This window comes from Scophthalmus maximus, chromosome 17 (genome assembly GCF_022379125.1).
Source record: "Scophthalmus maximus strain ysfricsl-2021 chromosome 17, ASM2237912v1, whole genome shotgun sequence".
Classification (NCBI taxonomy): Eukaryota; Metazoa; Chordata; class Actinopteri; order Pleuronectiformes; family Scophthalmidae; genus Scophthalmus; species Scophthalmus maximus.
In genome coordinates, this window is record NC_061531.1 from 17162184 (window position 1) to 17187810 (window position 25627).

General features: G+C 49.3%; 1 protein-coding gene across 4 annotated transcripts; it reads right to left on the bottom strand.

Annotated features, from left to right (window-relative positions):
* Positions 1-1668: 1668 nt before the first annotated feature.
* On the bottom strand, positions 1669-24934 carry LOC118288217 (SH3 and cysteine-rich domain-containing protein 2-like). 4 transcript variants are annotated; one of them, XM_035614059.2, is made up of 12 exons: positions 24359-24934; positions 16771-17116; positions 14820-14914; positions 12292-12376; positions 11842-11979; positions 10472-10584; positions 9158-9227; positions 8769-8860; positions 8586-8674; positions 6602-6653; positions 5365-5502; positions 1669-4868 (listed from the first exon to the last, which is right to left on the bottom strand). In XM_035614059.2, exons 1-12 carry the CDS (start codon positions 24452-24454, stop codon positions 4770-4772), a joined length of 1413 nt encoding a protein of 470 aa, XP_035469952.1. In that variant the 5' UTR covers positions 24455-24934; the 3' UTR covers positions 1669-4769. The 4 variants fall into 4 exon arrangements, with proteins under 4 accessions (XP_035469952.1, XP_035469955.1, XP_035469956.1 ...); XM_035614062.2 differs by lacking the exon at positions 24359-24934 and adding an exon at positions 17872-18127; XM_035614063.2 differs by lacking the exon at positions 11842-11979 and having other exon boundaries at positions 24359-24933.
* Positions 24935-25627: the final 693 nt, after the last annotated feature.

Consider the following 25627-nt stretch of genomic DNA (forward strand, 5'->3'; position numbering starts at 1 on the left):
CTCCTCGCGCCTCGAGCGTGTCATCGCGTGTCTTTCGAGGGTCGTTTTGTGAAAATAAGTCTGTCCATCTGCCTGATGACACTTTTGGCTTTCCCCTCTTTGTGCCGTGCGATCCCGTGAGACGGGAGACGGAACAGAACTGAATAATAACAATAACTAACAATAACGGGTGACAGCATTATGAATTGCTTTTTCTTTTTTGTCTTTGTTTTGTCTCTATTTCTCTGGTCTGCCCCGGACCGTGTGTGTGGCGGCTTGAAGACGAGGCCGCAGCCCTGCATTTGTTTTTTCTGTGTGGGTGAGGTGGAAGGGCTAATGGTATGTTGTAGTCACAGCTGAGGAAATACTTCTTTATGCTTCTGTCAGCCACTGTCAACCACAGACCCATATTTACATGTCTCTGTGTGTGTGTGTGTGTGTGTGTGTGTTCTAACCAACTTGTGATTACCTGCTATTCTTAGCACGACTATTCATTTAATCCTCTCTATTTTCTTCGCGATTGGATTCCCCCCGACAGCTGCTTTTGTCATAATTTGCTTTTTCTTCGATAATCGCTCGCCTCTTCTTCTCTCCCCTCCTCTCTGGAAACGGAAAGTGTGAAAATTGCACAGTTATAAAAAGGAACACAGCAGGGAGGGGAGTGTGTTTGTGTGTGTGTACGCGTGTGTGTGTGTGTGTGTGTGTGTGTGTGTGTATATGTGTATGTATGTGTGTGAGCGTGTGCGTGTGTATATGTGTGTGTGTGTGTGTGTGTATATGTGTATGTATGTGTGTGTGCGTGTGTGCGTCTGTGTGTGTATATGTGTATGTGTGCGTGTGTATATGTGTATGTGTGCGTGTGTGTGTGCGTCTGTGTGTGTGTGTGTTTTGTGCTGAGCCTGAGCAAATTTGAATGAAATGTGATTTGCTCGGGATTTAATAGGGGTTTTTTGCTTTTTCGCTTTTCATATAGATTTTACAGCTGTTATAATATTATACATACTCCTAACGGAACTTATGCTAGAGCTCCACAAAAAAAGGGGGGACATTTTCCCAGGGGAGTAAGTGACCTGTTTTACCACTGAGAACATGGGTTTTTCAGCAGGTCGACCGGAGAATCTCCCCGGGGGTTTTGAGTGAGTGTACGTTTTTCTTTGGCCCGAGTCCGTCCCCGCGCCGCTCGGACCCAAGTGAAACCAGCGAGGAGGCCCGCTGGCCATCATTCATCCTAGCTCTCCACTCACCGGCTCCGACGTTGCACGCGAGGGGTGATGCTCGGAGAACTCATCGGTTTCCCCTTCGAGGATCAGCAGCTCTGATTTCAGCCGCCCTTACCGAGATGGATGCGACGTCCTCACGAGTCGTGTCTCCAGATGTCCACCGCTTACATTTCCACTCAGCGCCGGTGAGAGACCTTGCTGCACCCAGCATGGAGACATCAGCCGTCAGGGAAAACTAGGTTCGGGCTCAGGGTCCGCGTACCCGGACCACACCGGAGGCCACTGCCAAACACTTTTGACGTTAAGCAGAGAGAACCGCACACGGGCGCGGGATAAAAAAGACCAGGGACACAATGTTCAGCGCAGCAGCTGATGCTCTCTCTCTGCGTCTCGGTTCACGTCTCCGTGTTCACCTGAGCCGGGCGCAGAAAGGAAGCGCGGGGGGGGGGGGGGGGGCGAGTGAGTCGCGATGACACTTGCTGCTCGGAGGCCCCTCGGAAAGGTCACGGGGTCGTAAACAAACAAGAGCTGGGGACGCTCTGAGTAACGCTAGTGGACGTCTGCGATACGCGTTACTAACGGGCCCATTCCACTTTGGGGCGGCTTCGTCCCGCCGCCTAATCCAATCAGCCGAGGTGAGTGCAAACAGGGCCTCGTCGACGCGGCCTCAACCACCAGCGAAGGTCAAAACAGGAGCTGGAGGAAAGAGGCAGCGGTCCCCTTTGCTTGTTTCTCTCAAGTGCAGCTCCGAGCGAGACCTCGACGAGGGTCCGCAGCGTCGGCGCCTCGTACGAGAAACGAGAGGATCGGGGGGAAGGGAGAGAAAGAGGGGGACTCGTTCGACGGCGCCCTCCCACCCTGGCAAAGTGTCATGGGCTCGAAGGGGGGACTCGTCGTCACACAGGCGGGCAGCGCTGTTCGAGTGTTAATAGAGGTATGGAGCAGCCGCCGTCCACGGCCCAACTCAGACCGCCTCATCATGCGGCTGGAGATCCAGACTATTGCTTTGGATAGTTGGAGCCGAAGAGTACCGCGCCAGAAGAGCAATCAAACACATGGTCGGTATAGAGGAGGCCTTGGAAGTAAAAAAAAATAGAAGAAGCACAAAATGGAAAAGGGGATCGCAGTGGCCATGAGAGGACATCCTCATTCCTCCAAGAAAGGATCCAGAAAAACTAAATGTGTCGTCAACATCCGCCCGCAGCGTTTCCTCATGAAATTGCTCCGAGTCCAGAAGTTTTTTTATTACAGCCAAAGGTTTAGTACTAAATCAAACTAGTAGCAGGTCAATGCTGTTGTTTTTTTATTCATATGTCATCTGATCAACAGGGACAGAGATGACAGCAGAGCAGAGTGTCACGGAAAAAAGAGAAAAGACTCAAAGAAATGCTGACTGAAATAGCTCAGCTCTTTGTTTGCGTCAGTGCACATGAGCTTTTTAGATTTAAATCATGATTCCAGCGGTTCGTGAGTGGACGAGGACTGAATCGGTGACAGCAGTTTGTGTTGGTATTCTGGATTTGACACGGTTTGTGAGAGGCGAACACAGATAGAGCTGCTGTACGCGCAGAGGTCGGCTGCGTTTCGCGTGACAGACGAGAGAGGTTTCTGTGAAGATCTTTTTATTGAGGTATGTGGCCGACCAATGACTCTGGGCTCAGGAAAAGAAGAAAAAAAACGTCCTGACACACACTTTACGTTTTTTTTTGAAATCTCAGAGGTGCGAACATGTGATGCTACAATAATTAAAAAAAAGAAAAAAAGATAACAAAGTGTCTACATGGGTAATAATAAAAAAAATCATAGATCCAGTTCTGCCCTGACACCGTTTCTCTTCCTCCCAAGATGACTGAGGAGCTCGAGTCACTGCAGGACGGAGACGCCTCCGCAAAACGACAACTTGTTCAGACGACACAAGGAAATAAAGTGCTATTGTCCTTATTACTACAAGAGAAGCTTATTCGTAAAAGTCCCTGACGGCCTTTTACACACACACACACACACACACACACACACACACACACACACACAGAAATGTAGACTAAAGAGTGATCACACCAGTTCAATTATTCAGAATTTTGCAGAACCATCGTCCTCTCGGAAAGGAAAAAAACATCACAAGTTCTGAAAATGAGCAATGAATCACTAGAAGTCTATAAACCGTCAAGCGCGTGCCCTGCGTGCGTGCCGTGACGTGGTCGTGTCAGAAGTGACCGGTCACATCAGCGTCAGGATGCCGGGAGGAGAGAGGCCCCGGCGCGCGGCGCGGAGATGGAGACGACAGGCTGACATTTGATCGATGATGACTCGTGGACCCACGGGTCCAACACTACCTGCATGCACACACACTGACTCACGACTCAGGACTCTTCCTCTCCTCCTCCTCCTCCTCCTCCTCCTCCTCCTCCCGAGCTGTCAGTGGAACTTGTTCCTCCTCGTCACGGTCCAAAAAAGCTCTCCCTGTCCTCCAGCGTCAAGAACCGGACGGGAAAAATCATCTGACGGTTGTCATCATTAACCCAACGAAAGAAAAGAAAAGGTAAAGAAAAGAAAAGGTAAAGGTAAAGGTAAAGGTAAAGGTAAAGGTACACCTTGAGTAAAAAGGTGTCAGTCCATTGTCTCTCTGAAAGAGTCGATGAGAGAAAAGGATTTTTTTGCAAAACGGCACACGGGGTCCTTCGGCTGACGTTTTGCTGCAAGAAGTTTTTTCAAAAAGGTGGCGATGCATTCGTTTTTTCACGCCGCACTTTCATTATACGACAGTGAAGAATAAGTTGGAGAGGCGAGAACAGCCTTTGGGACTTCCCGCGAGGGGAGCGTCGCGCCGTCCAATTTTTCCTTTCTGAAAATCTTTGTCAGTCTGGAGTCGGCGAGTGCTGCGGGGGTTTTTTTCCGTCTTGCATTGCGTCCTCCTCCTGGCGGAACGCTTCCCCTCTGGCTGGCAGCGGTCGTCCTTGGCCAGAGCCTCTTCGTCTGTTGCACCAGTTCGCACGGACCCGATATCGCCCCCTCCCCCTCCGGCCAGAGATCCTGACATGAGCGCACACAGGAATGAGACGCACGCAGTGGGTAGCCAGGGGGAGAAGGACACTGACAGGAGCAATCTCGTTCCCATGACGGGACTCCGCCCCCTCCCACGTCGACAAGACGACTCTCGCCGCGGCGACACAAACAGAAATCGGAGGCGGCGTCCGTCGCGCCAACGTTTTGTCCAACCTGACATTGTCTTTGAAAGGAAGAAAAGAGCCGCAGCATCGCGGCTGAGAAACAGTCCCGTTTGTTAAATCAGGACCGCCGCATTACTGTACACTTTATACACTAGAATAACATGTTCACTGGCCGGTGTTTCCAGATCCGTGCAGGAGAAGTGTGTGTGTGTGTGTGTGTGTGTGTTTGTGTGTGTGTGTGTGTGTCAGTACAGACTGGCCGGGAAAAGGCTGTGCCTGTCGTTTTGCCAAGGGGAGGAGGAGGAGGAGGAGGAGGAGGAGGAGGAGGAGGAGGAGGAGGTGGTGGTGGTGATAGTTTTGTCTCCAAGGGGAAGTGGACGTTAGAAAAGATGGGGATGAGGCCTCAGATCTCCTCGATGGACTCAGCCGGGACCAGCCCTCTCTTCTTCCCACTGCTCAGCTTCACAAACACCTCGCCGTCGTCCCGCTTCCCCACACAGATCTGAAGGAGAGGAGATGAACTTGAGTCTGACAGAGACGCTGGAATATCAGTTTTATCAAATTGAAACAATGCGACAGAAGCAGGGTGTTGAGGGAATTGCCAAACAAGCGTATTCAATCGGGTAGAAAAAATGATGGTGACTGATCCAACGAAAGGAATAAACATGCAGTTAGTTATAGGCAGTTCCAATTTATTCAGATTCAATAAGCAGCTCATTTTTATTTTCTCATTTTCATCCAAGATTACCGACTTGTGCACAAGAGAAATACAAGTTCTACTGTTCTAGTTTGTCTGTGAAAATTAATATGATTAATATGATTTGTAAGATGAAACAGAGATTAGGACATTTCCAGGATGTGCAACCAGTGTGTGATGGAACAAGCTCCGTCCTCCTGCGTCGCACCTCCTGTGACTAAAGGTTCCCAAAATGTCAGAATAGTCCTTTTTAAGGTTCATAAGCATACATGGTGAAAACAGCGTGATGACACTCCTGTACCTGGGACTCCCTGACGGCCATGTGTCCTCTCTCTCGGGTGGCCGCGACGCTCTGGACGACCCGCCACACTCTCTCCCCCGGCCGCACCCGCTGCACGAAGTTGGCGGGGAAGAAGCCGACCCTGTCGCCGCTCTTTCCCTGGAGAACATTTCAACAAGTCTCATCATCTATGTTGCTTCAGTGGGACAGTCGCAGCGGCGAAGGGGTAGAAACAAAGCACCTTTAAGGAAAAACTGGAATGGGACTATGCCCACTTTGTCTCCTGGCGCGTACGGATTGTGTCTGAGCGCCGGACGTCACCATGCCGGAATATTTCATTATTCATCGCCCTCTGCCTCGGGTGATGACGTGTTTATTGAAGTTACAAACTATAAATAATTGAAAGCTTCCTCAGAAACGGCGGGCGTTGATTAACGGTGTTGAATGACTGCCGCTTCACACACTGGTCCACTGATAGAACACACACACACACACACACACACACACACACAGACGCTGCACTTTAGTTAAGTCTGAGTGCTTCTTCTTGTGTCTGTGGCTGAAACGCACGCACACAAACACACACACACACACACACACACACACACACACACACACAGACACACACACACAGACACACACACACACAGACACACACACAGACACAGACACAAACACACACACACAGACACACACACACACGCGCACGCCCACACTGATGCACATTCATCACATCCGCTTGGCAGCGAGTGACGCTCGTCGCAGACTCACGTAGGGCCTCCCTGAGATTTCTTGCCACACTTGTTGTCGGGTTCATTATGTGAAAACTCTTTTTGCTAATTTTCGGAGGAAATTGTGTTTCTATTTCTGTCAGCGGCTGCCTGCCTTCCTGCCTATGCGCGCGTGTGCGACGGGATCGAAAAGAGCAGGTGTTGTGAATTAAAAAGGCTTGATAAACGAATTGGATTAACATATTCGCCGTGCGCATATGTTAATCCAACACACATTTTTTGTGCATTTAAAGGGGCAGTGAGCGATTCTAAAGCAATACACTCTCCCACATCCCCGAGGTCACGGGTTCGCGGCCCGGCCAGAGAGGTACAATCACAACAACAACAACAAAGAGAGAGAAAGGGATTCTCCAAATTGCTCACTGCCCCTTTAACTACACAATATGGGCTCAGGAGAACAGGTAGATGCACCATCAAGCACACACACACACACACACACACACACACACAAGTGATTGATGACCCACCTTCCACCACTCCTCATTGGAGTCGTCAGTGACCTGCACCCGATCACCAGGACTAAAGGAGATCAGACAAGAGAGCAGAGGAAAAAGAGGAGGCGTGACAGGGAGGTGATTGAGGTCGAGAGGAACAGGGGTAGGGGGAGAGAAGGGAGGGGGCGGAAAAAAGAGGATTGAGTGTGAGCACGTGAGATAACTTCATCCAACTCCAGGGGTGGTCACGAAGCTGTGGACGAGTCCTCGTCCTCGTCCTCCCGTGACGGAGCGGCAGCCGAAAACCAAATACACGAGCTCTACATGAAATACGACGCCCACCGCAAGGCGAGGCTGGACCTGATCCGTCGCCGGCCTGGCCTGCATGCTAATCACGCTATCGGCATTTGATGATAATGCCCTTCAACACACACACACACACACACACACACACACACACCGTGTAGAGCCACTGTCCTAGATATACAGGGACAAACTGTTGTCCCAATTTCACTTCTGTATGTTGCGTCCCCAGGCGCCTGCTCTCACTATACTGCCCCATTTGCTTATCCCACACACACATCTCAGTTTTCGCACTTCACTATCACGAGTCGGTGCATCCACGCTGACAATTATAGGTTTGCGGATGGTGACATTCAAAAAGTCGAGTGGGAAAACGATGGACGCTTCTCTCGCTCGACGGGTCGCCATCTTGGCTACGTAGCACAAAAGTACCTGCGTCCTTTCCGCCGTCTTTGCCACTGCAGCATCTCTATGACAGTGGACCAAACAGCAATACCCACTGGAACCACTAGGGGCACAAAAGACGCCCGTTGCCTCTTTGACGCCATCAATTACATCTTAGCCTTTCCTCCTACGATGCGCTGAAGTATCTGCTGTGAGCAGTGGGTCCATTGTATTCTCACACCGACTGTAAAACCTTTATTACTCTCACTAGTACATTAATCTGTGGTGGGCAATAAATCAAACGTATAAATCATCGTCATTTTGCGTCATGACTGACAGCTGCAGTATGGCCTTACAGTTCATATTGCAAAGACATGCAATTGCGGGACTGCGAGCATAAAGCAGTGCGTGTGTCGTGGATGTGACCATATGGCATTCAAACACTCAAGAATTATGCAGTTATTGCTCAATTAAGTGTATTGAAGAGCAACAATATTTCAGGATTCTGGACGCGGCAGAGGAGTTTTTGTGATTTTAGTTGCCGGCAAAGCTCCACGTCATCTCCAAGTAACTGAGTTCTACCTATATATATATATATATATATATTATCTTTAGAGATATTGTGCACAAACTTCTGTCTGAAATGTTGTACAGCTTTTATAGTCTGCGGTCCACACTGTTCAAACCGACGGAGCGCATGTGTCATGAGAAGAATGCAAGAGCGCAGATGCGTTATGATTTCATTAGTTCGTACTGTATGTTATTGTGCAGTCACGCTGTATATTGTTAACGGCACAGATGGCTACCTTCAGCACACACACACACACACACACACACACACACACACACACAGCCCTCATTTTGAATGCTCCATCCTTCCTGTCTTGTCTTTCTTCTCTTTCTTCGTTCATCTCCATCTTATAGAGACCATAGAGTCTATACTGGCTCTCCACATCTCGGTCCTCCTTTCTCTCTCTCTCTCTCCTCCACCTATGTGATAATCTTTATTTCCGTTCCATCTCTCTCTCTCTCTGTGCCTGTCCTCCCTTTCATCTCTCAGTTGTTCCACTCTCTTTTATCCCCTCTCCCCTGCTGGGAACACAGCTCAGTCGCTATAGCTCGACGCAGGGACAGCGACGGCCTCCGAGTTTATAATTAGTCATCCTTTAAGGGTGCCCCGGCACCGTCCTCTGCAGATGGTGGGGGACATTTCCGTCTTGCGGGAACAACAGTCGGGGCCAAAAACAAGGGGAGGGACAAAAACACAGACAGTGGCAAATGAAAAAAAGAAAGAAAAAAAAAAACCCCAGTCCGTTTGGGTTTTACTCACTGTAGTTCCAGGTCGTTCTGTTCCTGAGGGAGAAACTTGTAGAGCGCCACGTAGGTGTGGATGGAATGAACTTCAATGCGCTTGGGCACCTGGACACAGGGGAGACGCAGCAGTGAGACAGAAATACGCACGACGGGGGCCGACGACTGAGTCTGCGCAGGCGCGTCCACAACCGAGCGGTACCTTCACATTGCTCTCCTCCGCAGGAGTCTGAGCTGGGCCCACGCTCTCGTCTTCCTCCCTCTCCGCCTCGGCGTCTGGGACCGCTTCTGCGTCTGGAGGTGGCGAGAAATGTTACTTAGCGCTCACACATATGCGATCAGGCGTGTATTTTTTCTTTGGCCCCTCAGGCTGACACAGTAAATCTCTCTCACACACACACACACGCACACGCGCGCGTACAGGTAAACACAACATGCGCACACACACACACAGCAGCATCGACACAGAAGCGCATATGCAAATCCACAGAAGACGCAGACGGACGGACGGACGGACGGACACACACACACACACACACACACACACACACACACACACACACACACACACACACAAACAGCGGTGTTTACCCCCCGTCTCCTGAGATATCTCTTCCTCCATGCTGCACTGTCTCTGCTGCCTCTCCTCTCCTCCCTCCCCCTTATCAAAGCAGAGGGGAAAAAAATATATTCAATGAAATGAAATGTTAGCGGGATGTAAAAGAGGGGAATAAAACTCTCCCTCCTGCTCTGAATTATTCCCAATGCACATTGCGCAAGAGGAGCTGCATTACTGTACTGCATATTTATATATATATATTTATATATATATATATATATAAATACGAGTTCAACAATATGTTTAATGAGAGGAACCAGCGTCGTCCATTATGCTCTTCATAAAGACGAAACCCCTGGTGCTCAATTAAATCACTTCGCCATATGCGGAGGGAGGATTTAAATAAGGTGGGAGGGGACAAACACGACCTCCTCACGACGGAGTAAACATTAAAGAGAAGACAGAGTTTTAAAGAGTTAAGAGAAAATCTTATTTTTGGTGACCTGGCATAATTTTTCACCCTTGATAAAAACGTGTCCTCATTAAAATTATGTGAAACGTGGTTCAAGGTGCAGCGAAATGCATTTCTGTGTATATGTGTACATATCATATATGTATATACTTAACGTGTATACATTCTTTTCCAATATTTCTCATATTTTATTCACTTTCGTTTGTTTCCCGGCTCATCAGTCAACGGTGAAGCACTTTGCACTAAAGCATATTAAAAGTATGAAAGGTGCAATACAAATAACGTTTAATTGATTCAATATATACTGTACGTGATTATAAATGGAAATATGGACGCCTGAATAGTTATTGAATCGGAGTACAGCATAAACATTTAAAAATGATTAATCGAGCATATGAATAGTGCATGTATAGACATGAGTTTTGGGTACAAATGTTAATATGTTTGAACTACTATATACATATTTAGCCTACATATATACTGTATACATGTATACACATTCACACATACATATACATATATTATATAGTTAATGTTAAGTTAATGAATAACTGGAAAATCCATGAATAAGAATATGGTAATATGCTGGAAAGTTCTTATGTATGGATTAATTATCCTTTTGCGTAATGATCTATGTATTATTGTGTGTATGAATATGAATAGGCAATAGTGTCACAGTGGGGGTTTTTCTTGAAACGTCTGTTTTTCGTTGATTTTATGTTTTGCGTGGACCCCAGGAAGCTCGACATCAGCTCAACTTGGGATCCAAATAAAAGCCCAAATGGGATTCATGAGCCATCCTGAAAAAAACTTTTGTGCGTCTTTAATCTCACGGGGGTCCGACTCTCCTCTACCCCCCGTGGTGACGTCGTACCAGGCTGCGCGTCGGCGACTCTGAACTGCCAAAACTGGAGCGGCTCATCTGTGCCAGAGACGTCCCGAAGCGCAAGGCGGCGTACACGGGGTCGACGCGCGTCCGCACGGCCTCTGAAACCACACACACACACACACACACACACACACAAAGACACACACACACACACACACTCATAAGACTAACGCACACACACACACACACACTGAAATTCACTTCATTTACAAAAACGCACGTACATTATTCATGTATCCACACACTCCGCTCAATCATGGCTGCACACGGATACGAGAGAGAAAAAAACTGCACATCATGATTGTCGTGCCAATGTGGAGGAACCAGAGGTTCTAAATATAACCCCGTCGGTCCCGGACCACCGTGACCCACTTTCAGGTCTTGAGCGAGCACGGCGGCCAAGAAGTGAAGGAGACATCCAAGTCACATTCCAGTCAAATTTACACACTTCGTTTTTTTTAATAGCCGCAATATATCTGGAGTTGCAGTTGAGCAGTCGAAAGGCAACGAGAGGTGAGATTTTTTGAAACCCTTCGGAAAAAGCCTCCATCGGTGCATTTCATGTGGACGGAGGTTGCTGGTTGCCGGCAGATTCTTTTCTGAAGTTATTAAATTTGCCTGCAACCCTTTTTCGACTGGAGGGCGCGGAATGATTTCTTTTTTCTTACCCCGCCGAGCCAGATGTTCCCGGCGAGGTGTGTTTGTGTCTGAGAGGGAAGAAGTCGTCGCAAGTGGCCGTGCTCTCCACAGATAAACAGACGTGCTGCAGCGGAGGAGAGGGGATCCATCGGCCGATAAAAGCCCGTTTACACCGGGAATTGATCGTAGCACTTTGAGTGAAGGAATCGCTTCGGGCGTGGATGAGTACCCTCAGTCGTAACCCTGATTCGCGGATCGTACGAGGAGGTCGCGGCGGGAATTGGCTAGCACTGATTTGGCGAAGCGCGGTGCGGTGTCGTGAGGCGACACGGACCATCGCCCAGAGGTCTGGCAAAGTGAAAAGTGCGGAGCTCTCGATCAGAGGAAGAACAAATTCAGACACCTGCAGGCAAGTGGATCTGGAGACGGCAGCGGCTGCGCCAGTGTGTCGTAGCGTCCAGCAGAGCTACATCCTCTTTGTATTTGGCTATTTTATAAAAATATGTAATTGAGGTCATGATGCGGCGAGCTAGTTAGGACCTGGACCAATCAGGAACGAGGCCGCGTGTCCATGTTTACGAAGCTTTAAACATGTTGTAGTGCCAGACGATGACTTGCCGCCCTCCATCAGCCCGACGTATACACAGCACAAATCATAAACACGGTTGGAGAGAGAAAACATCAGCATTAGAACTTGTAAATATTTATTCACATACTTTCAGGGTGCCGACCCGTCCCGTCAGCCGCCACCAGACGCTGAATTTGTTCTTCCCCTCTCTCTCCTTTTCTCCCCCCTCTCTTTTTCCACTTCCGCGCTCCTCGGGGTTGTCGGGTGAGATGCGGTTGAGACAGTTCTGATTTTATTACAGTACAGAGATCTAAAAATACACCAGAAGGCTAGACGCGAGCGACAAGACGAAAAACAAAAGCACAAGGGGGGGCACGAACAAAGCAAATGCACATGTGCTCTCACTCGTACACACACACACACACACACACACACATACACACACACACACACACACACACACACACACACACACACACACACACACACACACACACACACACACACACACACACACACACACACACACACACACACACACACACACACACACACACACACACACACACACACACACAGGCGCTCGAGGCCTTCTCACCTTGGCTGGGCTGAGCCTCCTTGACGACAGCCAGTTGGTCGTTGACGAGCATCGGCGAGCTGAAGTTTCGCTTGAACGCTCCGGGCTGATGGAGGGAGAGCAGAGAGAATGATGGCGTTGGTCCTTTTTCATGTTTTTTTTTTCCCAGCTTCCCACGCTGCTGCGGTGCAGAAACTAGGTTCCATGTAGGGCTTTCAGGCGTCAATGGATTTACAAATTACTGAATCGGAAACGCACCGGGCGCGGACTCGTGCGGGCGCACGTGCCGCGGAACCAAAGACTTTATTTGGGCTCTATCAATTTACAAATGGAGGCAAAGCGTTGGCTCTCCCTGCTGCCTAATGAGGAGCAACGTATTCACTCGGCACTTACTTGTACGCACATGGCTTACACACAGGCACGTGACTCTGTGTGTGTGTGTGTGTGTGTGTGTGACTCTGTGTGTGTATGTGTGAGTGTGTGTGTGTGTGTGACTCTGTGTGTGTGTGTGTGTGTGAGTGTGTGTGTGTGTGTTTATGTGTGTGTGTGTGTGTGTGTGTGTGTGTCTGTTTGTGCGTGCGCGTGCGTGCGTGTGTGTGTGTGTGTGTGTGTGTGTGTGTGTGTGTGTGTGTGTGTGTCTGTTTGTGCGTGCGTGTGTGTGTGTGTGTGTCCGCACAACACCAATTTCACACTGAATTAAGCACGGTGAGTCTTTCGGCGGAGAGGTATCGGTTTTGTCTTTGCCTCCACTTGCAAATGAGCCTCTCACTTTGTCACATTACGTGGAGGAGACAAACTGTCTGCGGATGAAAAGGTAATAAGTGGCACCTCAGATTCCGCCGCCGATGACATTTAAACCTGTTTTTTCTTGCCCTGATCATTTCCTCACCTCACCTCTCCCCTTCTCTCTCTCTCTCTCTCTCTCTCTCTATCAAACTGCACCGGGCCCTTCAAATTTTCCAAGTGTCTTTCGGAGGGTCTGGCCTCTCGCTGCATGCCAATGTCCTCCGCCCGCCTCGCAGCGGAGGATAAACACCCCGCCAGGGGTCTGAAACCGCTCCCAATCTTCGCCGCCTCGCTCGCTTGCTGCCCGAATTCAAAATGCATGAATTCCACAATGAGTCCCGCCCAAAACCAATACACTTTACAAACATAGAATAAAAGGTTTATAATGTGCTGTGATGTAGATGTAAGATAGGAGGGCCTCTGAGGGGCTAGGAACAATTTGTGATACATTTATTAAAATGTAGGGCTGTTACTTATCGATTAATCGCTTAGTTGTTTGGTCCACGAAATGTTATAAAATGGTAAAAGAAATGTCGATCGTGTTTCCCCAGCCCCAAGATGATGTGTCCATTTGTCTACACACCAAAGATATTTAGTTTACTGTCATATTTAAGAAGCTGAAATCAGAGAATTTGGCCTTTTTCACCCCAGAAAAACTATTGATGGATTATCAAAACAGTTGGCGAGTGATTTAGTAGTCGATTACCAATCGATCACTCATTAACTGTGGCAGCTCTGATTATATGGTCAAACACTGGCCGATTGAACGATTGTAAGAGTTCTTCCTGAACCATCGGTGATGGGAATTAAAACTTATTTCGTAGTTTCAATTATGTTCCATGGCTTTACTGGCTTGAATAAATCAAAAATACACCGATCGGATCAAACACGGAAGCCAGGTTCCAGTTGTTAATGTCGTGGCTGATTGATTCCTTTTCTGCTACAATAATAACTGTTTGTCACGTTGGGAATAAGTGAAGTGACTTTACATCAGTTGGGTTATAAATGTGTATATACTTCATTTTTCCCGTCCAACAGAAAGAGAATGTTCACTTTTCATCTCTTTACCTGTGGCACTTCACATGTGGCTCAAACATTGACTCAGACTGACACCGCCCTCAGCGCCTGTGCCGATGCTTGTTGTGTTTTTTCGCGACTAAGACACGAAGATGCGATTCAACCTTTTACATTTGCTGCTCTGAGCTCAGCTGCTTCGGCTGTTTTCCTCCCAAAATATGATTATTTCATTTTTTTTCTAGGTGCAGGTAAAAAAAAAAAAAGAAGAAATCAAACAAACCCAGGTTCACTTAAAAGTTACCATGGTAACACTGTTTTCTTCCTGCTCAGCTTATTCAAATGATGACGGCAAAGACAAACTTGTGTGTGTGTGTGTGTGTGTGTGTGTGTGTGTCTGTGTGTGTGTGTGTGTCTGTCTGTGTCTGTGTGTGTGTGTGTGTGTCTGTGTCTGTCTGTGTCTGTGTGTGTGTGTGTGTCTGTGTGTGTCTGTGTGTGTCTGTGTCTGTGTCTGTCTGTGTGTGTGTGTGTGTGTTTGTGTGTGTGTCCGTGTGTGTGTGTGTGTCTGTGTGTGTGTGTGTGTGTCTGTGTGTGTGTCTGTGTGTGTCTGTGTGTGTGTGTGTGTGTGTGTGTGTGTGTGTGTCTGTGTGTGTCTGTGTCTGTGTGTGTCTTTGTGTGTGTGTGTCCGCGTGTGTGTGTGTGTGTGTGTGTGTCTGTGTCTGTGTGTGTGTGTGTGTGTGCCGTCGCACCTTCCCATGACACGGCTGCTGCGACAGGTCCGAGGTACACCACAGGTGAGCGGCCATCTTGCACGTTTTACAGCGCAGAGCTTGTTTGGAGTTTCCTGCGGAGAGGGACAAAGACGAGAGAATGAGAGCAGACGTGGAGGGAAAAAAAGGAAAAGAAGGAAAACTGCAGGTCTGCAACAGGCAGATAGTGCGAAACAAAAGGGGCCTTCGGGTCACATGAACAGGTTTCTCTCTCTGCTCAGGTAGAACGCGTAGTCACGAGCGCCGTCCCAGTTTCGAGCCTGGCCGACACTTAACAGCTTCATAATCAACACCAGTTCCCTCTTTTTCAAAAAAAACCATCCTGGAGAGATTGTAAACCGGCTGGGGACGTTTCAATCGCGATCGATTTTGGCACCGAGTCATCTCGCCTTTTCCGTCTTCGCGTCGCTCGAGTGATTAAAAGCCCCCCCCCCCCCCGAGTGCCGAGTTGTTCCCCCTCCTCATTTGTCACGTGGCGAGGAACCCTCTGTTGATCGTCGATTGTGTTCTTAAGGATTATGGGGCTGAATCCCCCCTTTTTTTTTCATCCAACGAACACGGGACACAACGGATTCCTGGACTTTTGCCGTCGTGGATGGGATTATTACATCTGAAACTGGACGGCAGCCGCGGCGAAAACACACTTTTACTTTGAAGAGACCAAAATACATTCTACTTCATCAGCGGAACAACAAGCAGGGCCGAGGCCGGACTGTGTCTCGGGACGCGGAGGTGATGCATCACCTAAATAAACCCATAATGCATGCAAAAAAAAAAGGAGAAAAAAACGCACACGCGCAATTGTGGAGGAGTCTGTAATCAATCATGGTGACAGGAAGTAGATTTAGCAGAAAAAAACTAGCACTGGTTAGTAGTTCGTGGGTGCACACGTACGTCTGCACCACAGCAATCTCTTTTAATAATCCAATGGTCTGTTTACAGCAGTAAAAGCTGCGAGAGCTGCGTTGAATTACCGTTATCAGTTTCTTCATCAGCGATTCCATTATGTCCATTCTATGCTAATATTAAATTCTTTGTATGTATCAAAAAAACAAAAAACAAGAATGTGTTGATTAGTGAGTTTTAACCGTTGCTGGGATGTGGATTAGCGCTGGACAGAGGCAGGTTCTTCCCCTCTGTTACTAAGGGAACCGGCTGCCGTCCGTATCCTTGTATATAGCTGCTTGCAGCCGTGCGCTGAAGTCCCGACACTTTCCTGAACTTTTCCGAAAGAGGGAATCAATGTGATAACGCAAACGTCTGCAAATTTTGCTCTGGACACACTGTTCGTCAAAATGCTGCCTTCGTCACATGTGAACGTCAAATTCCTGACATTTCCCAGGAGTTAATTCGTGGAGAAAACCGCTTATTCGATCGGATAGAGACGAGAGTGGTTCCTTAATCAACTCCCACATCAGGTTGTGGTGATAAAACAGTTTCCACATTTGAAGTGTCTTTACCGAATGCGCATTGCTTTCACTGAATAAAAAAACAAAACAACTGACACCTTATCTCATAATTACGGGGATCAGGATCTCGTAATTATGAGCAATGTTGACTATGCTAATATTTATGCCATCCTCATTTTGAAGAGACAATCAATGTTTCCCTGCGGCTCAAGCCGAGACAAAGGAATTGAAAGCAGGTCAATTGCGACAGCGCCACGGCTGCTCACTGTCGCGTGTTTGGCAGCGTTTGCGCGATCTCAGTGTCTCGTAACTACGGGAACGGGACCTCGAGATCAGGAGGCCAAAACAATTTGAATTCAGTGAACGCAATCCGGATGTGTTTTCATCGATTGGTGATGTTCTCCCCGTGAAACGGTCCCCAGGTTGCACTAGATGAGAAACACGAAGACGTGGAGGCCAGAGCCAGACCCTTGGCTGGAGGAGGAAGAAACAAGGAAGAGGGGATACGCTGAGCACCTTACCCACGATCATGTGCTTGCAGTGCTGGCAGTTGGTGGGCTTGCGAAAGACGTGGTCCTGGAAGCAGTGGGTGATCTGGGCCTGGGGAGGCTTGGTGGGCAGCGACGGGGAGAGGCTGAGCGAGGGGGAGTGGGAGGAGATGGAGGGGTTGGGGCTCAGGGAAGGCGAAATGGACGGCGAGCGCTCGCCGACCAGAGGGGAGCCAGGCAGCAGGGGGGGCGACGGCGGCGGGTCCGTGATGAGATCCGGGGGCAGGCGAGCGTCGCTGTAGGACCTCTGGAAGAAGTTCTCCACGCTCTTACTGCGCATGACGGTCTTGAAGGACAGCGAGCGCTTTAGCCTTTGGAGCTGCACACACATTGACAGGGACACAGAGAGAAGAGGGGACACGCGGAGGTCAAACACGACGTGAGCCAGAGCGCCCGCTGCACCACACATTCGAGAGCAATAACAAAATGTCCACGGCGCCCTGAGGCGGAGCGCAGGCAATAACCCCGCCGTCCATGAACAGCGCGCAACGGTCTGATCTGTGAACCACAGGGACACGGGGTGACTCACCGAACGCAATAACACCTCATAAAAAAGAACAGGAAAAAAAACAAAACAACAGCACACTAATCGCAAATATGTTCCAAGAGGGCGGGGAGTGTCTCGCCCACAAGGCGGGCCCGTGCGTTTGGCCCCGTGGTTAAAACGAGATAAGCCTTTTTTCTCTCATACGTGGAGGGCGGCTGTGTGTGTGTGTGTGTGTGTAAATGCCATTTTCAAGTGGCGGGCGTAAAGGGGCTATTGTGATGTAATGAAATCAGACAGTTTGCTCGGCCCTATCGCGTGTGAACAGCCCGCCCTCGGGGCTCGTAATCTGGCGGACGCCCGGACACGTTGCACAAAAAAAGCGCGCAGAGCCAACGGACTTCGCCGCCGCCGCCGCCGCCGCCGCCTCCTCCTCAGGGTCAGGCTCACACGGCCATGCACACTCGTGTGTCCTATAAATATTGACACAGGCAGCCGCGCTCGCGTCTTCGCGAGCCGCTACTGACCGAACGGTGCGAAATGATCGATGGCGGCTGTATTTCAAACAAAAGAAAAAAGCCCAAACCGACAATTGGGAGCGACGTCACATCAGCGAGATCTGGCCTCTGGAGCCCATCTCGCATCGATCGGCGAGATAAATGCACGCTTCCTGACGCATTCCCCCTCCGGCCTCTGCGGGAACAGAGGATGATGCTAGTGTTCCCCGGGGAGGGGACGGGCGGCCATTTGTTACCCAGGACAGAGCCGGAGTTTGGGGGCGTGGCCGCGTCGCGGGGGAAGAGCGGGCCGCCGGGTCTCGGCGTCTCTTGTCCGTCTCGTCCTGCTCGGCAGCAAACATAATCATTTTGCAGGGACACGCTGTTTACAGCTCTGCGAGTCTGGGAACAGGATATGAAAACAGTTTGTCCAATTGAGGGTGTGTGTGTGTGTGTGAGAGAGTTATTACAGGGAGGTCAATGAGAGGAACTAAGACGACAAGTGGACTGACATACACCGAGTACATTATGTTGCTCTTATAGCTGTGGCTGCACAGAAAAAGGCGTTATTCACTGTGCACTGCAAACGGGGCGAGATTGAGAAATTGTTTGTCTGACTCATGACCTTGACTTTGTCTTTTTGTGGAAGATTCACAATTAGCTCCGCCGAGGACGTTTGGTGTTTTCACCTCTTTGACGCAAAGGCTACAGGAGAAGGTTTCCACGAAACTCGGTGTAAGGATGGGACAGGGGCTCAAGAGAGACGCCATTTTAATTTGGGCGCAGGTCTGGACTAAGGGGCAATTCCATGATTTCTCTCTTATTTTCTGAAACATCATGAAAAGGGGCGTTTTTTTTGTGTGCGTGTTCTTATACATTTTCATTTTCATTCATGGATCTTTTGGGTTGTTGAAAAGCGCTCTATAAATCCAATATATTATTATTCCTATCACTATAATTATTATGGCTCTTGATGAAAAAAAAATTATCATAGTTCGAGGACACATACCATCAACCTATGACAATTTGGCGCAGCTTGATTGAATTTCAAGGGACCGATGGCCCTGTGCTTTATCCAAAACAGCCCAACAGACTTAGTAACAATCGCTCTCGTTACTAAATTGAAAAGCATGAATACATTTTTTCCGCGACGAAGGCCCTTTTAAGAAAGTGTTGATCATCTTCCACCGTGCTTCCGCTCGTCGCGTTCTCCGCGCAGCCTCTCTCAATCAGAGCAGATGAGCGGCGGCATAACAAGCCCCGGCCGAGGGCCGCGTCTCAGTTACAGCTAATCTAATGCTCTGTCTCCGCGTGGGCCTCCACCGGCGCTCCCTGTCAGCTCCCAATGCGAGCATTTAGCTCGGAGCCTCGTATCTCCGATGTGGAGGCCCAGCGTGCTGCCACATGACAAATGCGGGCCGCGTGCATCCTAAGACATAACATGACGTTCCTGCGACGAGGCTGAGATGCTGATGGCGGTGAAGTCGGAGTGAAGCGAGTCCCGCGCGTGTCGTCGACCCCCGAGGACTTGACGACAACGCCTGTCAAGTCATCGATCTTATTTCATGCCCCTCGGACAGCCGCACAAAAAAGGGGGAGTCAAACCCTTTGCTTTGACGACGTTCTGCTCCTGGCGGATTCGCGGACGCCTCAGGAGGGGACGCCATGCGAAATGCATAACGTTTGCCCATATTGTCAGCACACCTGCGGTCGATATTTCTTCAAGCAAGAAGCGGAATCGCTTCTGCTGCAGACGAGCAGGAAGCCCATAATTCTAACATCTTCGATCCATTCGTCGCCCCCCCCCCCCCCGGCCCTTCTCACATGTAGCCAACATAAATGTCCAAAAAAATCAATGCTCCACAGAGGGACCGTGGGGTTTGAGCAGTCATAATTCAATGATGGAGCTTCTGTGTCATCCAAAACACGTGGCCCTTCCTCAGCCGCCAGACGGAGAGATATGATGTATATGTGAGATGCTGCGGTCGGCGCAGCGGTCAAGACTGAACAACAGAGGCCCGGTCCCGCCGGGAGTGCGATTGTAAATACTGGCGTCGCGGCCAATATTCCCCTTCGCTGTCAAACTCTGTTTTTCTAAGGATTCAACTCTGGACGGAATAGTTCAAACAGAAGAGCGAAAACCGGCGGAGTCCTCTTCCAGAGGGGTCAGAGGTCAGAATGAAAACCTCTCTTTGCGATAGAAAATTTGACGATGGCCGCCTGCAACGCAAAGAGGCAAGTCAGAGACAGACCATCTTTTTTTGCTCATTCGTTTCTCCACATTTTTCTTCCCTTCTAACTTCCCCCAATCACCTCAGGGTGGTCGGCAACAGAAGGGAAGAAAAAAATAACCACTGTGTGTGGCACTTTTATTCTGGAGAGACAAAAACGTATAGAGACAAAAATCTGAGGCAGCGACAAAGAGAAGAAAAAGGGAAAACACATCTCCGTGTGCAGACAGCGCTCGGAACATATTATTACCAGGAGCGTTTGTGAACCGGTTTCATGTCCCAATATTAAGTTTGTCATTATGCATGGCCGCCTGGCAGGTCCCCACTTAAATTACGGGATAAGAGATGCATAATCACAAGCTGCTTCCAGCGTTCTCCTCACAGATACATCACACACACACACACACACACACACACACACACACACACACACACACACACACACACACACACACACACACACACACACACACACACACACACACACACACACACACACACACACACACACACACACACACACACACACACACATTTCTTTCCCCCCTCGCGTTCATTGTTTAATGGAGGGGGGAACTCTGCGGTGTTGATTACAGCCACTCTGCCCTCCGCTGCAGCACAACATCCAGCTCACCCTGCCGTGCGGCTCTGCCCTGGCAACTCATCATCCGCCCGGTCCCACTCGCCCAATGGCTGTCGGCCTCAGACGACGGGGGCAGGGGCAGGGGGGGGGGGGGGGGGGGGGGTAACTAACCCCAGTGTGAGCATCGGCGCTGACAAGCGAGACCCCCCTAACGAGACAGTTGTTTTTTGTTCTGCCTCTCGGCAGCAGACGCCGCCAGTTATCTCTAGCCGCTTGCAACGTGGTGTCAGCGGCTCACACCTTCCCCCTGTAGCAGTGTCACATCATTAAACATCGCAGCAGCGAAGGTGTTACGTTCATTTTAACAAAGCCCTTGACCCGCGTCGGCCTCCCGCGTCGGCCTCCCGCGTCGGCCTCCCTCGTCTGGCGGGGCCGCGGGTGCAACCGGAGGGGCGGACGTGTCGGTTTGTCCCGGGCCGAGACTGCGACAAACCAAGTCCGGCTGCTTCTGATTCAACTACCGCGCGGGCGACCGCGAGCTGGACAGATGAGGAAGCTCCACAGACGTCACCGATTCAACGACAGGACCATTCTTTCATCAGCAGTAATGACAATAATGTGGTGTAGCCTGGTGGAAATTAATAAGGTGACTTGGACTGGAAATGATGTTCCCGTTATCGATAGATGTTGTGTCTTCCCTTCTTCTTAACCCCCCGGGCCTGTTCTCGATTTCTGATACGTGAGATGTTTGCTGCCGGTGGATTTCAAGGAGCATCTGTTGTCACATGGAGCCGTCCCCCCCCCGTCCCCCTGTCATCCTTATCTAATTTTAAAAATCCTCATGGAGACATGAGGCCATGTGTCTGATTAGATCCCTTCAAAGAGATTCGCACCCTGCGGCGAATTTCTTTCAATTTAAGAATGGTCTCGATTCGAGCGTTTCAAATTACGTATGGGTGGAATTTTGACGTGAGCAAATCCCCCGGGGGCCCAGGACGCTACAGCCGAGCTGACGTCTGGGGGTGGATCGCCATCGTCCGCCCCCTCCACTGTTCCCTGACCTCAGCGGGAAAAACGTCACGAGGTCAAGGGAAAGGGAGCAAAGGAGGATTCATAGCACTCAGGAGAGGCGGTGATCAGAGAATCCAGACGTTCAATATACTACGTCAGCACGCGACGGCGGATGTTGCCATGAAACCGCAAGTGTCCGAAGACGGACTACATAGGTTTTACGACCCTGTGACATCACATGTAAATGCTTCATGTGTAACAGTGACTCGCATGATGACGTGCGTCTCTTCTCCTTCGTATTCATACTCTTTTTTCTGCTTCTTCTTCTCCTTCGGGTTCAATCGTTCACGTTGGTTCACCGCGCGTCGTGTTAAATGTCGCCGCCGCAATGAATTGTGGGGCGTCTATTCCTCCTTTCCTTGCGCATGGGAAAGTCCAGTGTACCCTATCCTTAAGGACATCGGAGCGCCTTTCCTGTGCATTTCTATTTAGAGAATCCGAACAGCTCTTCTCATGGCTGCGGATTGAAATCCTCTCCGGGTAACTTCAAGATTTTGGGAAACTTCCTAAGCCCCCTAAGAAACCTCAAGAGCCTTCAGTGGTGCTGAAGGGGTTCGTTGAATCTCAGGGCGAAAGGTCGACCTCTCGCCTGAGCATCAAACATTGTCTGAGCCGCGCGGGAGCTCTGAGGCTGAAGGCTGAAGGGAAATCTATTCCACGGGGCGAGGCCCTTTAATTCCGCCGGTGCGGCCTCCATCGATCGGTGAGCGCGGAGGCAGATGGGGAGCACAGCTCCGGACTGAATGTCCAAGTGTGATGAGTTTGCTTGTGATGTGGTGAAGATGGAGAACCGTGGAAAAACACCAATCAGACGGTCCCCTGCCTGTCTGTCTGTCTGCCTGCCTGCCTGCCTGCCTGTCTGTCTGTCTGCCTGCCTGCCTGCCTGCCTGTCTGCCTGCCTGCCTGCCTGCCTGCCTGCCTGCCTGCCTGTCTGCCTGCCTGCCTGCCTGTCTGTCTGTCTGTCTGTCTGCCTGCCTGCCTGTCTGTCTGTCTGTCTGTCTGCCTGCCTGCCTGCCTGCCTGCCTGCCTGCCTGCCTGCCTGGCACAGGGTTGCTACCCAATTTCCCGTCATGGTAGCAGCAGCTGGTGGAGACGGGGATGGACCAACTGGAGCGCGCGATGATAAAATGTCTCGCGGCAAAGGCCGACTTTCATGTCTCTCCCCACAGAGGACATCAAATATTGAGATGAAGCGCACAGAGAGGAGGCGACGTGCGCCGAAGTATATCTGACTGTCACTTTGCTTCAAACGTGTCGGTGCGCCCGCGTGTGGGAGGGAAACGATGGGAGGCCTGAGAGAGAGAGAGAGAGAGAGAGAGAGAGAGAGAGAGAGAGAGATGCAAGACAAAAGGGCTGAGAGGGAAAGTTGCATCAAGTGTTCGGGGGCTTAATGCGTCGAGTGTCCTGAAAGCCCCCTCTCCGTCAAAAGCGCACGCAGGCGTCGAGCGAGAAAGGCTTTCACAGCTCCTCTGCTCCTGGAGGCCGGCCCTTGAAAATCTCTGTTTAGACAGGCAAGTCAACAAATCAGACGGGATCGTAAGGAGACTTTGTAAGGACACTCGAGGCTCCGGCAGCCGCTCGGCGAGGCGACCTGCTTCTGCAGATTATTTAGGCACAAATAACGAACTGGGGCCATTTTACGCTCATTTCGCCACGAACACACTTGCGGCATAAAAAGAAACAACTGTCAGTGGTCGCCAACGGCCAATCATAAAGATAAACAAGAGCTTTTGTTAACTATTAATCCTGACTATAGGGCTGCAACTGACGATTAATCTCATAATCGATTTAATCCGTCGATTATTTTTTTATCGATTAATCGATGAGTTGTTTGGTTCATAAAATGGTGAAAAATATTGATCGTGTTTCCCCCAAAACACCCCAAAGATGATGTTTTGTTTTGTCCACACACCAAAGATATTCACTTTACCGTCACAGAGGAGCAAAGAAACCAGAAAATATTCACATTTAAGAAGCTGAAATCATCAAATATTGACTCTTTTTCTTTTGATAAAAACACCTTGAACAGATTAATCGATTATCGAAATAGTTGCTGATTCATTTAGTAGTCGATTAATAATCTGTTGCTCAACTGCTGCAGCTCTCATCCTGACCATTTTCTGTTTTGCAAATGAGTAATATGTTTTTGCCCAATACCTGCAGGTTTAGAAAACACACACACACAGAGAGAGAGAGAGAGAGAGAGAGAGAGGGGGAGACAGTGACATCACTCCTGACGTGTGAGGTTACACCTAGTGACGCATTGGTGATGAATACAACTGCATTTCTGAAGTAGTGTCATCAACATTACACAGACCGGTGGAAAAAAAAGGTGTGATAAAGGCAGATGGGGAAAAAAAAAAAAAAACACACCAAAACTGCGCGTAAAGAATTTTAAAGAATCTCCATCACTCATGTTGCTCAGAGAGACGCTCTGCAAAGTTCATGGTTGATTGTGGACGTTATATATATATAGTTATATATATATATATAGAGAGAGAGAGAGAGAGAGAGAGAGAGAGAGTTATAGTTATATGTAGTTATAGTTATAGTTATGGTTATATAGTTATAGTTATATATATATAGTTATATAGTTATAGTTATATATAGTTATAGTTATGGTTATATAGTTATAGTTATATATAATATATATATATATAAATGACCTCAGAGGAGACTGTGGTTGGCTACTTGCCTTGGATGTCATCGGCTGGATGGACATGGTGCTCGGGCAGCGCTGGAGCTGCGACCCGCTCTCCACCTCGTTGCCCTCGGTCGTCATCATCATCATCGGCGTGGCGAGGGACGAGGACGACGACGACAACTTCCAACTCCTCCGACTGTCGGTGGGAAAAAAGCTCCGGCGCGCGCCACACAGGTCCACATTCAGGGGGCTCCGCGCGCGCTGCGGGCAGGATGCCTGGTTATGGCCATTTGCGCTCCACGCGCCAAAAACACTGCGAGACTACGGGTTGGTTGGTTGGTGGAGGGATTCCTGAACACACACGTAGGAGCTGTTTAGATTTCATTCATGCCACGCACAGGGACAAGAGCAGGTCGGATGACCTATTGCATCGTCCCCAGGACGCGCGTCGCGAAGGCAGCTCCAATGTGGCACCATCCGGTTCCGTCCCCCAGTTGTTAGAAATAAAGACCGACGTGGGAATAATAAGGTCCTATAATAACCAGCAGCCAGCTTTGTGCTCCGGGAGCGAGGGAACCGTCTGTCTGGGTGTAAATCCAAAGACAACTGTCTCCTCCGCCGCTGCACACACTCCGATTTAAGCGCAACGCTAGGCACGCCCCCCCCCCGCGCGTCCGAGGCGCGTGATTGGGGCAAATTTTACAACTCTGCCAGGATCCACTCGGACTAAATCAGGATCAGGACCGTGGGCGGGGGAGGGTTTTTTTCTTTCTTCTTTTCTCTCTCTCTCTCTCTCTCTCTGGTAAATCTTAATAAAAATTGTTTTTTAAAAAAAAAATCAAATAATAAAAAAATATCTCTCCAAAGACCGATGGAGAATTGCTCCCACTTCTCAAACGCAGAGCTGACTTCCTCTTTGGGGTGATGAGAAAAAGGGCAGGAGGATCCCCTCTGCATGTTTCAGTGTGTCTTACATGATATGTACATGCATGTACATATGTATTTTATATGTACGCGCTTGTGCCGTAAGCCTATAATCATACAATCATATATACTGTACATCCTGGTCACTGGGATACAAAGTCTTTGGATTATTGTCGAGCCACAATATTCAGCACATATATACAGTCAGGGGTGAAGCACCACATTCGGGGGCGCCTCCATTATTTTTATAAAATACATAGTTCAGTATCTCAACCAATGTATTCAGCCAATTTTAAATGTATTTTATGACACTAATTACTTAGAAAACACTAATTACAAACAAAAAAACTTTTATTTCAGGCTTTCCAGGGCCCCCCCCTAACCCACCCTTGGGCC